Raw genomic sequence first — 14,738 nt, 5'->3', positions numbered from 1 at the left:
GCGGGTCAAGAATAGGGCTTCACAGCCGCCTACGAACCCACAAGGAAACGCATAATGGAAGACCATCTTACTCGTCCAACGAGGGATCGCCTAAGGAAGGAAGGAAAGGAAAGGCTAGCAACACCTTCTTCCTCTCCAGCCCTGTGCAGGTATACTGCCCTGACTGCTGACACCAGTTCAGACTTCCAGTGTGCTGAAGAGGTGTATTTTATTTTTGTTGGGATGACAGGAGCAGAAACAATATCTCTCCCTTTACCTCTGAAAACCTGGCCACTGGAGCTAGACCTAGCAGCACCCACCCTACGCCTTATTATCACTAATTCTCATAGAGTTTATGCTCATTTTATTTACCCCTCTATGATTATAGGTCAATAGATTCCTCTTGTTTTTATTTCTTAACTGTTCCCATCAGATATGCTATAGCCGGCTTCCAATTTATTCCAAAAACTTCATGGCTCCATGTTTCAAATTACAAGAAATCTTGGCCAGCTGTGTATAATCCCACAGTTTGTCCCTCCATTTTTAATGCTTAGCATTTTTTCACCTTTCCAATCTTTGGTAATGGTTATATGTGCAGCTGCAAAGCTTTACTGGCAAATTTCTCTTTCTGGCTGCTCTAGATGTTTTCTGAATAACCCTAATAGGCACATCCCTGGATTTTTTTTAACTTTGTTGTGGATAATTTTATTTGTTTCCTTAATAATATTTTTCCAATAAGCCATTTCACAAGACCACCACACATGGGAAAAGGTTCTTTTCTTTATTTTACCTCCAACAGAATCCTGATTGTGAATGATCTATTTTGGCCAGGAGAGCTGTGGTTGTATAGCACCTGGAGAACATTTTATATAATTTGTCTCTAACTGAAACCACAACTGAAAATTTGAAACCTTTGTTCCACAGGTCTTCCCATTTATCAAGATCTATATTTCTCCCTAGATCTTTTGCCCATGAAATTATGGAGGTTTTTACTTGGTTGTCTTCCAGGATATATTTATACAATCCTGATATTATACCTTTTTTTTCCATTTTTCTAATATAGTTTCAAGTTCGGATTTTTTGAGGCACCCCCCCCCCTTCATCCTTTTTAAACCTTTCATATAATTGGTGATATCAGAACCAGTCTTTAGTGCTCATTGGCCATTGAGTCTGATAAGAAATTCACCATATGTCCTTATTTCATCCTTGGAGGTGGGTTTCACAATGGCTTCTCCTGATCTCAGACACATGGGTGTTTTCTGTTCCATGCCTAACTTGTATCTGTTCCAGACATCTATAAGGCTTCCTCTAGTTATATGTTTGCTAAAATCCTTATTTAATTTCTATCCTTCATACCATAGGTATGCATGCCACCCAAATTGTAATCTGTGTTCTTCTAGATTAAGTAAATTTGTATTCTTTAGTTGTATCCAATCTCTAAACCAGCTGATACAAACTCATACTAGAACATATTTAGTTGTATCTAATCTCTAAATTAGCTCATACAAGCAGCTTCATAGTAGGTTTTTAAGTCTGGTAAATTTAGTCCCCCTCTCTTTTTGGCATCAGTTAAGTTCTTGTACACAGTTCTAGCTTTTTTTTTTCTTTACCAAAATTAATTTCATAAAGTTTCTTTTTATAGATTAAAGATTTTGGTCAGTTTAATGATGGGTATACAGTATCAAAGTAGTATCTTGAAAAAAGAAAGAAGGCGAGCTGAGCTTTATTATCCCGATTTCCTTCAGACGTTGGAGAAGAAAGAACAAGGGCGTCATTATTTTCGTCCCAAAAGGGCACCATATACACTTCCAATTTTTGCTTGAATCTCCTTGAAGCCAGCTGCAGTGAGGAGTGCTTTGTGCTCTGATGAAGTCCGGGTTTTCCCATCAGTATGGACGAGTAGCTTTAAGGAGATATTATGAGCTCCAAAGGATTTGACTCTTTCCTCGCCAAGAACAGGTTCAACTACTAAAACTCCACCACCTTGTTCAAAATAAATGTTAAGAACAAAATGTATGAGTATTGGTTTCAATGGCATTGTGAAGAATAAGATCTTCTGGGGAGGTCCTTCTCTCGCTTCTACCTCCATCACATGAGAGGTTGGTGGAGACGAGAGAGAGGACCTTCTTGGTTGTTGCCCTCCGGCTCTGGAATGCCCTCCCCAGGGAGATCAGAGTAACACCCTCCCTATCCACTTTTCACAAAGATCTAAAGACGTGGATGTTTCATTGTGTGTTTGACTAAACAATTCCTTTGACAACTGGCCCCAGCTAGGACCCAAAAATGTTGGCCACACACTTTACTACTGTTGTATTCAAAGTTAGAATGATCCTTCTTATATTGCTCTTATCCTTAATGTTGCTATACGTCCTATGCACTTTACTTACTAGCACTATCCTCTGAATTGTTGTGCGCCAGTTCACCCACCCATATCAAGATTTGAATTATACTAATGTTGTTTGATGCTTGTTTTATATTTTGTTATAATGTTGTTTTATGTTGTTTTAAATTGATGTTATGCATTCTAATGTGCTACGTTTTTAACTCTGTTGATTGGACTTGGCCCCATGTAAGTTGCCTCAAGTCCTTTCGGGGAGATGGAGGTGGGGTATAAAAATAACATTATTATTATTATTATTATTATTATTATTACAGCTCAACTTCAACAAACAGCCTATTATTAAAAGGGTAGAAATGTAGCTCACCATGCTACATTTCAGATCCTAATTAGACCTCCTAACCAAAGGAAAATTTCAGGATTAAAGAGAGCATGTCTACTTTCCACCTCTTAGACCTCCTAACCAAAGGAAAATTTTGTTTCATTTGTCTCATTTTGCCATTTTTATGTTTGGCAAGGATGGCACCTGCCATCCACCATCACATGGTGTATGGCAGGCCCCGCCCACATTCCTCCCAAAGTGAAGGAGAAGTGCCAAAAAGCACTTTCTCCTCCACTATGGGGATGAAAGTGTAATCTGTGTAGTTCCACTTTCCTCCCTTTTGCCATGGGATGGTGGAAAGAGCGGCATGGCAACGTACGTTGCTGCGTTTTACCGTCCTTTCTGCCAAAGCACCCTCTCCCGCTTTCTCTGTGTGATGAGGGCAGGAGGGAGAGGGCATGGGGTACAAGCTGCTCTGGGCACTTTCATTTTCACCAGCAATTGCAAAGGCATGGCCCAAAAGGGCTGTGTGAAGAGGTCCTTAGACTCAAGATATCAGCCTATTTTCTCCTCCTACCAGCTTCCTTATGTTGTTCTAGTGAAGGGACACGTTCAGGTTTACCATACTAATAGGGGCGCAATGCCAACCTATAGGTGTTACTCTGCTTAAATGTTAGCCATTTTATGAAAAGAATTCTCAGGATAATTCCCCAGGATACAAGAATACCTAAGCAAGCTGAAACCACCATATTTCATCACATAATCGTCACACTTTTTGGCCCTTTTTATCAAAGGGGGGAGGTGTGCAACTATTATGCAATGAAAAAAAATCTGCCTTTGATTTTCTGGTTTAAAAAAAATTACTACATCACTGCCAAGACAAGAGGAGGAGGAGGAGGAGTGGTCCAGTCTTAAACAAACAGCTTAGTTTCTACCGGTATTTGTTTGTTTCTTTGTTTTAAACTGTCCTGCCTTGAACGAAGGAAGATTTCTCCCTCCTTCCTTCCTTCTTCAAAAGCAAGGCAGTTTACAAAATCTGAAATGGAGCTCTTTGGAGGGAGGAAGGAAGAAGGGAAGATATGAGTACCTGAGGCCTCTGTTTCAGGTTTTTTAAAACTGCCTTTCCTATGAGTATGAAGAAAGGAGGGAACCACAGGGCTCTAGATACCTCAGTTTTAGAGTTTTTAAACCGCCTTGTCTTCGAAGAAGGAAGGGACGGAGGGAGGGAGGGAGGGAGGGAAGGAGTGGGTAATCAAGGCCAAATGACTCTGCAACTATTATGCAAGGAACACAACAATACCAGTTTTGCCAACCAAAATATGTTGACTATTATGCAATGAAATACTTACGCAACACAACTGTTATCCTAAACACACAAGTACCAATGAATGATTGTGAAAAAGAGAATGCCATATTTTAGAATTGCCCGAGTTTTGACAGCACCTGAAAAAAGCTGTTTATCCAACAGACCAGGCTTTCTACGCACTATATAGAAGTTGGACCTCATCACACTAGAGCATCTATTCACTTTAAATCCAGTTGCTTTGTCCTGCAGAATTCTAGGATTTGTAGTTTAGGGAGGTACAAGACCTCTATGGCTGAGTAGTTTAAAGGCCCTTCCCTAAACTACAAACCCCAGAATTCTGCAGGACACCACAACTGGATTTAAAGATGCTCTAGTGTGATGAAGTCCATAGAGAGTAGTATAGTCTTTTTTAAAGTGGATCATGCCAGATAGTACTTGTGGGGTAGAAAGTCCTATTCCACATGCAAAAATACTATGGAACCAATGGGGTAGAACAAAACATAAACTACAGGTGCTTCAGCTTTCAAATTACTTTGAAAGGGGTTACAGGATTTGAACATGTAGACCTCAAACTGTAGTCTGAAATACAGGGTCCAAGTGAAGAAGGGACTAAGCAGACTTGGGGCCCTTCTACACTGCCATATAATCTAGATTGTCAAAATAGATAATCCATATTATCTGCTTTGAACTGGATTATATGTGTCTACACTGTCAGATAATCCAGTTCAAAGCAGTTAATCTGGATTTTATATGGCAATGGAGAAGGGGCCCATGTTTCAAGGCTATAGCAGGGAATCACCAAGAGAAACGGAATGCATCAAAACCAAGGCCCCCTCCACACAGCTGTAGAAAATCCACATTGAACTGGATTATATGGCACTGTGGACTCAGGGCCCTTCCAGACAGACCCTACACCACAGGATCTGATCCCAGGTTTTCTGCTTTAAACTGGATTATATTAGTCCCCACTTCCAGATAACCTGAGATATAAGGCCTGTCTGGGAGGGCCCTCAGATAATCAAGTTCAAAGCATATATTGTGGTGCTCATCTCCATTTCTAAGCTGAAGAGCCGGTGTTGTATGTAGGCACCTCCAAGCTCATGTGGCCAGCATGACTGCAATGGAGTGCCATTATATTCTGGGTTACATGGCTGTCTGGAAGGGCCCAGAGTTCTATAAATGTAAACAGGGTTTTTTATTTCAGACACACAAGGTCTGAGTCTGACAGGTTGTAGAGCTATACAGACAGAGTTTTGACTAAGAATGGGAAGAAAGAATTACCTGTGATAATGAGGACCTTAAAGTAGATATTGTTAGTAATTGTTATCCTTTTCCACATGGTTGTTCTTTTTGTTAAAAAAACTATCTTGGACTGGCTATCCAGTATGATGTGAGGTCAGGCCATGTATACCAAAAAAACCCGAAGTCACACAATCACAAGTTCACACTGAAGGCAAAGCAACCCAATCCAGCAACATAATTTTTTTTTGGGGGGGGGGGGGGGAGAGAGAGAGAGAGCAAGAACAGGTGACTTTTGGAGCTAACATGGGTACATTGATCTGTTACAGCATCCGATTATATGCTACTTCTGTACTTTTGAGAAATTCCAGAAAACTCGGAGCTCCTGGAAACAAATCCAAAGACAATAAGTTTTGCCTTGGCCATTTGTCCATAATGGCTAGCTAACTGCAGTTCTGTTCACTTTTACTCTCTGAGTACACGTACCAGGCTTGCAGGCTTTGTACAGTTTCGTTAGCAGTTGCATGCATTTTTCGTCTTCCCAAAGGTGCAAGATTTGTGATAGAACATACAAGTCAGCTTCAGGAACTGGATCCTTAAAAAAATCCCCTGCAAGAAGATAGGTATAGCAAAGCTATTTAATTAAACATGTTGTCTTACAAAAATAGTAAGTAATCCTACCCTTTAAAAATTACTACTGTTAAGGTATGTCTACTGGTCATTTTGGTCATGCTATCTACTGGGGCAAACCACATTGGATTTGGTTCTATTTATTCTCAGCAAAGCCAGGCAAAGCGGGACACTTTGCTTGGTCATTCTGATGAGACCCCTAGTTTGACACCTGTTGTTTTAGTGGTTGTCCATGTTCACAATTAACATAAATGTGGCATCTAATACCGGATTTGTTGCATAAGTACGGTAGAGTCTCACTTACCCAACATAAACGAGCCGGCAGAAACTTAGAAAAGTGAAAATGTTGGATAATAAGGGGGGATTAAGGAAAAGCCTATTAAACGTCAAATTACGCTAGGATTTTACAAGTTAAGCATCAAAATATTGTGTTTTACAACAAATCTACTGAAAAAGCAGTTCAATATATGGTAATCTGCCACCTGAAGTCCGTGCCTTGCGGGACTTATCAGCTTTCCGCAGGGTATGTAAGACATACCTGTTTCGACAAGCCTTTGATTTGTGATATTGTGATATTGCTGTTTTTAAATTGTTTTACATTGTTTTTAAATTGTGTTAGATTTTAGCCATTCTTGTAAGCCGCTCCGAGCCCCAGGGGAGTGGTGGCATATAAGTTCAAATGATAAATAAATAAATAAATAAATATAATGTTATTTAGTAATTTATGAATTTAACACCAAAACATCACAATGTATTGAAACAGCTGTGGATCCAGGCAGGAGGTAGAGTGTGTTGGATAATACAGAACGTTGGATGAGCGAAAGTTGGATAAGCGAGACAGAACTGTATTGTGCATATGGTTTCATAACTTCTTAAACAATGGCATAATCTGCTCAGTTGTGCTAGTAGTTTTATGTCACATATAGAGCCTTAAATAGAGTGAAAGACTTTATGGATAGTCCTAAAAGTAGGTCAGAGATCTCCAAAATGGAAATTTCAGGTCCTAGATAACTCTTTGGCTTGTATCCAATGGAATTATTGTGCTTGTGATTAGTGTTAATGTTAATATATGTTAATATTCAGAGTTAATATTCAGTTTGTATACATTTTGTTGCACAAATGATGCAATTGCCATTCCCCTCCATAACAGTTATGTCCTAGTTGGCATAACCAGGATTGAAAAATAATATTATCTTCGCCTATTTTATATTTTTAAAACTTCTTGCTACAGATAGTTTGTTTGCACAAAACACTGTAATTTAATACAAGTATAACTTGCGAACATTGATGCTTTAAGCTCTTTGACACTGAAATACTGATGACAGTAGCATTTTTTAGCTGAACTAGTGGCCTGACGTAATAAGAGCAGTTTCCAAGGTCATGTCTCAGGAGAAAACATATTTTACCTCCCTGGAATGAAATCCGGCTGTCTTCTAAGGCTACAAAATTATTTTTTGCTTTTTCCACTACATCTGGTAGATCAAAAATGGTCACAGAAGAATCTGGATATGATAAAATATGTTCTTCAGCAAAGATGCCACTTCCCCCTTGAAGGAATAACAGAATATTACAACATTAAAAAAATATTTTGTGCTATTCAATCTACTTTCAAAAACTTTCCAGTGTACAATATATGAAATATGACTGTCCATAAGTTTGGGCCAATGACAAGATTGAGCATCATTTCTTATTTAGCTTCAAGGATTTGATATGAGTCAAAGTTTATCAGAGCATAAAGAAACAAAGTCATCTAGAACTTAAAGAAAGCAACACTTTCAGAACAACAAAGAAGCATGGAAGAGTATGACCAGTTGGCATAGCTGAAAGGATAGATCAACCATTATTTTATCATATATATTGAATTATAGAATAAAATGTGGTGTAATTTGGCAATAAGAGCATTTCAAAGTTCTCCACCTTCTTAAATAAAGAAATCCAGCCCAGTCAAAACTGTAAAAAAAATAATTTGTGGTCAGTTTTTGGCTTAGTTGGTCAATAGAAAATTGATTTTCATAATTATATGAGAGGACTGAATATTTTTAGAAACAGAGAAATCTATGCAAAGGAGTCAATCAGTATCCATAAAGTGAAACTTCTCAAAAACTAGTAGAGATTAAAGAGACCATGATTGATATGTAGACACTTGATATGTTAAGATCAGCATGAATTAGCATGTCCCACTAAAGAGTAGATGACTGATTGCAACCCTGGGATTATGACTAGCACTGGACCAGGGCTGTGGCTCCTTCTGACTGAGTAACGCTGCCTGGTTTGAGTGGTGGCAGGTTTCTGTTGTGAAGAAACCTCTTCCAGTCTCATTTATAAAACATAAGGCTTAATTAGGTTCTTGTGGGTTTTTTTCGGGCTATAGAGCCATGTTCTAGAGGCATTTCTCCTGACATTTCGCCTGCATCTATGGCAAGCATCCTCAGAGGTAGTGAGGTCTGTTGGAATTAGGACAATGGGTTTATATATCTGTGGAATGGCTGGGGTGAGGCAAGGAGCTCTTCCCTGCTGCAGTTAGGTGTGAATGTTTAGCTGATCACCTTCATTAGCATTTGAAGGCCTGCCTGAGCCTGCACAGTTACAAAGTCATATTGGGCTCATTACACACTACATCAAGGACTCAGCCCACTTCATAGAAAAAATCAGCAATCTCAAGCTAAATACCAACGACAAACTGATCAGCTTCGATGTGGTATCTCTATTTACCATGGTCCCGGTAGCAGACACCATGGCACTCATCAACCAGAGGTTCCCAGAAGACATCACGGCTCTGTTTCACCATTGCCTCACCACCAGTTACTTTCAGTGGGACAATGAATTCTACTAACAGAAAGATGGAGTAGCTATGGGGAGCCCTCTCAGCCCGGTCATAGCTAACTTCTACATGGAACACTTTGAAGAACAAGCCCTGGAGACAGCAACCAAAAAGCCCACGATATGGTTCAGATATGTGGATGACACCTTCACCATTTGGAGCCATGGAGAAAAAGAACTCAACAGGTTCCTGGACCATCTAAACAGCATCCACCCAAACATCCAGTTCACCATGGAAAAAGAAAATGAAGGAAGACTGCCTTTTCTAGATGTCCTAGTCATCCGCAAACCATATCAACAATTGGGTCACACCGTCTACAGAAAACCCACACACACAGATAGATATCTACATAAAAACTCCAACCATCACCCAAGTCAAAAAAGAAGCACCATTAAAGCCTTGGCAGACCGTGCAAAAAGAATCTGCGAACCCCACCTCCTCCAAGATGAACTGAACCACCTCAACTGGGCTCTACAGGCCAATGGATACTCCACCTCAGACATCAGAAGAGCTGCAAGACCAAGAACAAGCCACGAGAGTAAAGATGAAGATCCACCCAGAGGAAAAGTGTTCCTGCCATACATCAAGGGAACCACTGACCGCATAGGGAAACTGATGAGGAAACACAACATACAAACAATCTACAAACCCACCAAGAAAATCCAACAAATGCTACGTTCAGCAAAGGACAAGAGGGATCCTCTCACCTCTGCAGGAGTCTACCGTGTACCATGCAGCTGTGGACAAGTCTACATAGGGACCACCAAACGCAGCACCCAGACACGCATCAAGGAACATGAAAGGCACTGCAGACTACTTCAACCAGAGAAGTCAGCCATAGCAGAGCACCTGATGAACCAGCCTGGACACAGCATATTATTTGAGAACACAGAAATGCTGGACCACACCAACAACCACCATGTCAGACTACACAGAGAAGCCATTGAAATCCACAAGCATGTGGACAATTTCAACAGAAAGGAAGAGAACATGAAAATGAACAAAATCTGGCTACCAGTATTAAAAATAAAATTATAACAGCAAAACAACAGAGAGGAAACAACCAGGCACAGAGTAACACCTCCCAGCAAGAGATTTTCCCAGGCTCAGGCAAGCCTTCAAATGCTAATGAAGGTGATCAGCTAAACATTCACACCTAACTGCAGCAGGGAAGAGCTCCTTGCCCCACCCCAGCCATTCCACAGATATATAAACCCATTGTCCTAATTCCAATAGACCTCACTACCTCTGAGGATGCTTGCCATAGATGCAGGCGAAACGTCAGGAGAAATGCCTCTAGAACATGGCTCTATAGCCCGAAAAAACCCACAAGAACCTAGTGATTCCAGCCATGAAAGCCCTCGACAATACATAAGGCTTAATTGTCACTTGCTTTTCTAGTATGTTCAGTTCAGTTACTTTACTTCTGTCCTACTTCATGAAAAAACTTATCAAGATTCTTTCCCTCATCATATCATCTAAGAATATGATTTTGAGATTCATATAAATGAATTCAGTTGAATATGTGTACTACTCACCTCCCAGATCACAAATATGATGAAAATGAGAAAGATCAAACATAGATATCATTTCTCTACCGTACAGAGTCCAAAAATTTTTCATTGCATTGAAATATAGTTCCGCCTTTTCTTCTGACCTAGGAATTGAAATAATATTTTATGCAAAACCATTCTTTCTTTTCCAATTCTCTTGAAAACATGATAGAGAAAAATACTACTTTTACCTATACATAGACTGAACAAAATCTTTCGTTGAAGAATCATGTATTGAGCTGATCTGATTTTTTCCTTCCCTGAAAAAAAAGTAAATAAAATCTGTTAGCTTAAGCTGTTAAATCAACATTACACTCTTCTCCAAACCATATGATACTATACTCCTAATTGAATAAATGTGTAGTACTGTTTATTACTTGTTGTTGTTGTATGCCTTCAATTTCTTTGTGACTTACGCTGGCTCTAAGGTCAACTTATCACGGGGTTTTCAGGGGCTGAGATTTGCCCAGGATCATCCAGAGGTTTTCCATAGCTGAGCTGGTGTTTAACACCAACATTTAAAAATTTGAAATTCACTCCTCTATTCAAAATCTCTACACAGAATAGGTAAGGATTAGTTGGCTCAAATTGTTGTATACAACTCAGCTGTAAATTCTAAATTCTATCCTACCTTGCATATACTTTTGATCAGGCTTCAGCTGTCAACCAAACATGATGCATGTTGTTTGAAAATATCTATTCCATGAGGAATTGATATGGCCATGGTCTTGCCAATACTATTTGTCCCACAGCTGTGGGTAGGAGGACAGGACAATTTCACTTCACATACTTCTATTTCTGAAAAGACAGGCACCATTTCCAGGTTGACTCTTAGACACTTTGGACTATACTCTTAGGGCCCATCCAGGCAAGCCAAAAACACGGGACCTGTCTTCGTTTTACTGGAGGTGTCCAAACAACACCTCCGGTAAAGTGAATTAATGTTGAGTAAACCAAAGTTTCCCTGGTTTATTCCTTGTTTATTAAATACCTCATTAGATCCGGGCCTTACTTTGAAAAGCCCAGAGGAGCAGAATGGTGCCTACCCCCTTCACTCTAGTCCCCAAATGTATCATGCCGGCAGCATGGGCCTGTCCCTACAGTCCCCTTGGCACAAAGAAATTGTGGGTTTCTGAAGCAGTTTTCCCCATTTCTGAAGCAGTTCCCTTCTAGCATCCTTACCTTATAGCATCTGCCAAGTATTGAAAACTGGGATAGAAGAATTCAGAATCCAACTTCATGTAAGAATACTGAGACTTTGGGCTTGATTTAGCAAGGTAGAGATTGGCAAGGGCTGTGTTTCCGTAAAAATCTTACAATAGAGAGGGGAAAAGATGGTGATATAAACCCTGAAAGAAAGAGGTTTGATAAGTCATGATTGCCCACCCCCCCCCCCCCCCATTATCAAACAACAGCTGTTAGAGTTGACTATGGCTCTTTCTACACTGCCATATAAAATTCAGATTGTCTGCTTTGAACTGGATTATATGACAGTGTAGACTCGTATTATCCAGTTCAAAGCAGATAATGTGGATTTTATGCTTTGATAATCTGGTTTGTATGGCAGTGTAGAAGGGGCCTAAGGATACATCTACACTGAAGAATTACTGCAGTTTGATACCACGTTGACTGCCACGATTTAATATTATGGAATGCTAGGATTTAAAGTTTGGTGAGGCACCAACATTCTGTCAGAGAAGGCCAAAGTTCTTGTAAAAGTATAACTCCCATGGCTTGCTGTGAGTTTTCCAGGCTGTATGGCCATATATAACTCCCATGATTCCATAACACTGAGCCATGGCAGTTAAAGTTATGTCAAAGTGAATTTATTCTACCGTGTAAATACACAGTAGGATTTTTGGTCTACTTTGCTAATCCATTTTAACTTGCTAATCAATTATTCAGAATCATTACAATATTTCATTTTGCTAGACAGATTGCAGTTCATTAGAATGGTGTAAAAAAGGTAGAATTGAATCAACCCTTTTGTTTCCTCTTGATAAAACTTCTGGTTAAGCAACGTATACACATAGTTTGCAATGTTTTCAATGCCTTAATTATTGCAGAATTATTGCGGATACATACCTCCATAATATCCATCCAACAACAATACTACAAATGACACTGCATGCAAATAGCATAACTGATATTTTCAGTGATACCAACTTAGAGGTAAGTTGAAGATGTGACCCCACTATAGTAAGAAAACCAAACAAACCTGAAAAATACAAGTTGTGTAATAAAAAGATAGCTTAGGGAACACACAGGAATCTACTGTCATAAAGAACCGTGACCTTCAGTGCCTCGGTGCCCTTCTTCACCTTGTATTATTTCTTGTCAATGGCAAATAGCCTACTGTGCTTAACGGTAGGCCAGACTCTGGTGTGTGTATTGGAGAGAGGGGAGAATCACATATCCAGGCATCATGTATCCAGACATCATTTCACTTAGAAGTAACATTCGGAATTGACATCAGTGGGACAAAGCAGAAAGATGATGTGATAAGTCTACAGAGAATGACCTCTAGCTGTTGATTTAAAGGTAGGACAGGCTGTTGCAGAAATGAATGCAAAAACATGAAATGGCAGCAGTGAAGAGGAAAGAGTGGTTTAACAGCGACCAAACTAAGAGTTCAATGAACTACATCAAGAGATAATCTAGATCAGAGATTTTAAAACTGTGTGTTGCTTGTTGCTTGCAGTGTGTAGGTGAACATAACAAGAAACCTCTGAATCTATGCAAAATAAGCAATAAATCATATATATTTTAAAATATAAATGAAAAATTTTCACTAGTCATGTGCCCCCATACATTTGTTACAACAATCCATGCATTTGTCTGTATCTCTCATAGGGGATCAGTTTAACCTCTGGTTTGCTAGTAAAACTCAATTACTGTGTCATCAACATGAAATATCAGGAAAGCTCTGCTCTAGATGGACTTTCTTTAGCTCTGGCTCTCTTTTTCAGCTACCACGACTTCAGCCAGAGATTTGAAATGAACTTAGGTACTTGTGTCCTCCAGTATAATCCCTTACTTTGATATGGTTACCTTTGTTATCCCTACTTTCTATTCTCAACAGTTTTAAAGCTACACAGGCTTCCAGCAGCCTTTGCATTCCTATGTGACGGGTCCCCAGGCGTTCGGCAATAGCCACGGAGGTCAGGGGTTCTTCTGATTCACTCAGCAGATCAAACACTCCCAGTTCAGCAGCAGTAAACATAACCTGGAAATAACAGGAAGCAAATTAAAAATGAAAAGAATTAATAAATGACCAATGCAGGCTGAGTATACTTTATCTGGAATTCCAAAACTGTCCAGATGAGTTGCTAGATAGCAAACCCTTCAACATTTAACCTTGCTGATTTCCACGAACTTGCTGAAAATGATGAGAATAGTTTATTGAATGATTGTATTAGTTCATTCTTTAATCTGACACCTTGAGCTTCTGACTTGCCTTCGAATGAATGATATCAGCCAAAACTAAAAGTTTTATGAAGTGTGTAAGACCAATAGTAATGGAGGACACCACAACATGAGAAACTGTATTAAGAGGTTGCGGCATTTGGAAGGTTGAGAATCACTGATCTACAAAGTGAATGATGTTCAGAAAAGACAGTCATAGTATTTTTCATAAACCCACTAACGAGCTGAAGCTTCCAGTGTCAGTAGTTGTAAGATCTTACTTTTGATATGACAAATCCATTCTGGTACCGAAATAGGGTGTTAAAAAGTTCCGAGTCTTCCGTAGAAGCCATTCTTCTTCACTGCAGTCTTTATCACTTGAATCTGTTGTTTTCCCTTGATAAAATGTTTTCTGCTCAATGCAGCAAGAAAAGAAAAAAACACTTTTTTACTGTTTCATGTTTTCTGAATACCCCAACTGTAGAACACAGAGCAATTTTTAAAATTGTAATTTGCTTTAGGCCAGATTGACTCACAGAATAACCCAAAAGCTGTTTCAACAAGAACATTGTTCATGATAAAGAGAAATAGCCCGTCTTAGTGAATCAGACAATAATTATGTTAAATTATAGAATGCTGGAAAAAGATTGTTGGAATTATCATACTGATAACACAGGAAAGATATGAGTAGATCTAAAACAAAGAGCTAGCTGTTCCAAAAAAGAAAAGCGGAACAGTAGGGTTACTAAAAACCAGATAAACCAGAACTATCTCCAACATAAGATAGAGAAAATAAGAGATAAAGGTCATTACATTGGTTACCTGAAAATTCTGGCAGAGAAAGAAGCAAGAAGTCTATTTGGTGGATTGGTTTTTGTTAGCCACGGCTTTTCCTTATATAAGTTGGCAGTACAGATTTCTGATAACCAGCGGCCTGCAGACGTTTCAAAATACAAGTAGAACCTTACTGATTGCACATATTATGACATGTATTAACCTTTTATTCTTATTCACAAAGAAGCCACCTTGAAGTTAAAATCTGATAGATAAGTGATTGAGTTCAGCAAAGTAAATATTGGTACATTTGTGCAAGCACACTTGATGCTCTTCTTGAGAAAGAGTTGGTTTCAAGGAGAAAATTGTTG

At 39.2% G+C, this 14,738-nt stretch overlaps 1 protein-coding gene across 1 annotated transcript; it reads right to left on the bottom strand.

Moving 5' to 3' along the window:
• Positions 1–1,644: 1,644 nt before the first annotated feature.
• LOC132769984 (acetylserotonin O-methyltransferase-like) lies at positions 1,645–14,521 on the bottom strand. Its single transcript, XM_060766886.2, has 9 exons — positions 14,416–14,521; positions 13,875–14,005; positions 13,240–13,414; positions 11,371–11,500; positions 10,380–10,448; positions 10,174–10,292; positions 7,221–7,361; positions 5,671–5,793; positions 1,645–1,962 (listed from the first exon to the last, which is right to left on the bottom strand). The coding sequence occupies exons 2-9, from the start codon at positions 13,944–13,946 to the stop codon at positions 1,754–1,756; spliced, it is 1,038 nt and encodes a 345-aa protein (XP_060622869.2). The 5' UTR covers positions 13,947–14,005; positions 14,416–14,521; the 3' UTR covers positions 1,645–1,753.
• Positions 14,522–14,738: the final 217 nt, after the last annotated feature.

Source organism: Anolis sagrei, chromosome 3, assembly GCF_037176765.1.
Source record: "Anolis sagrei isolate rAnoSag1 chromosome 3, rAnoSag1.mat, whole genome shotgun sequence".
Classification (NCBI taxonomy): Eukaryota; Metazoa; Chordata; class Lepidosauria; order Squamata; family Dactyloidae; genus Anolis; species Anolis sagrei.
Note: the sequence above shows the minus strand (reverse complement) of the source record. Positions and strands in the feature narration are given on the sequence as shown.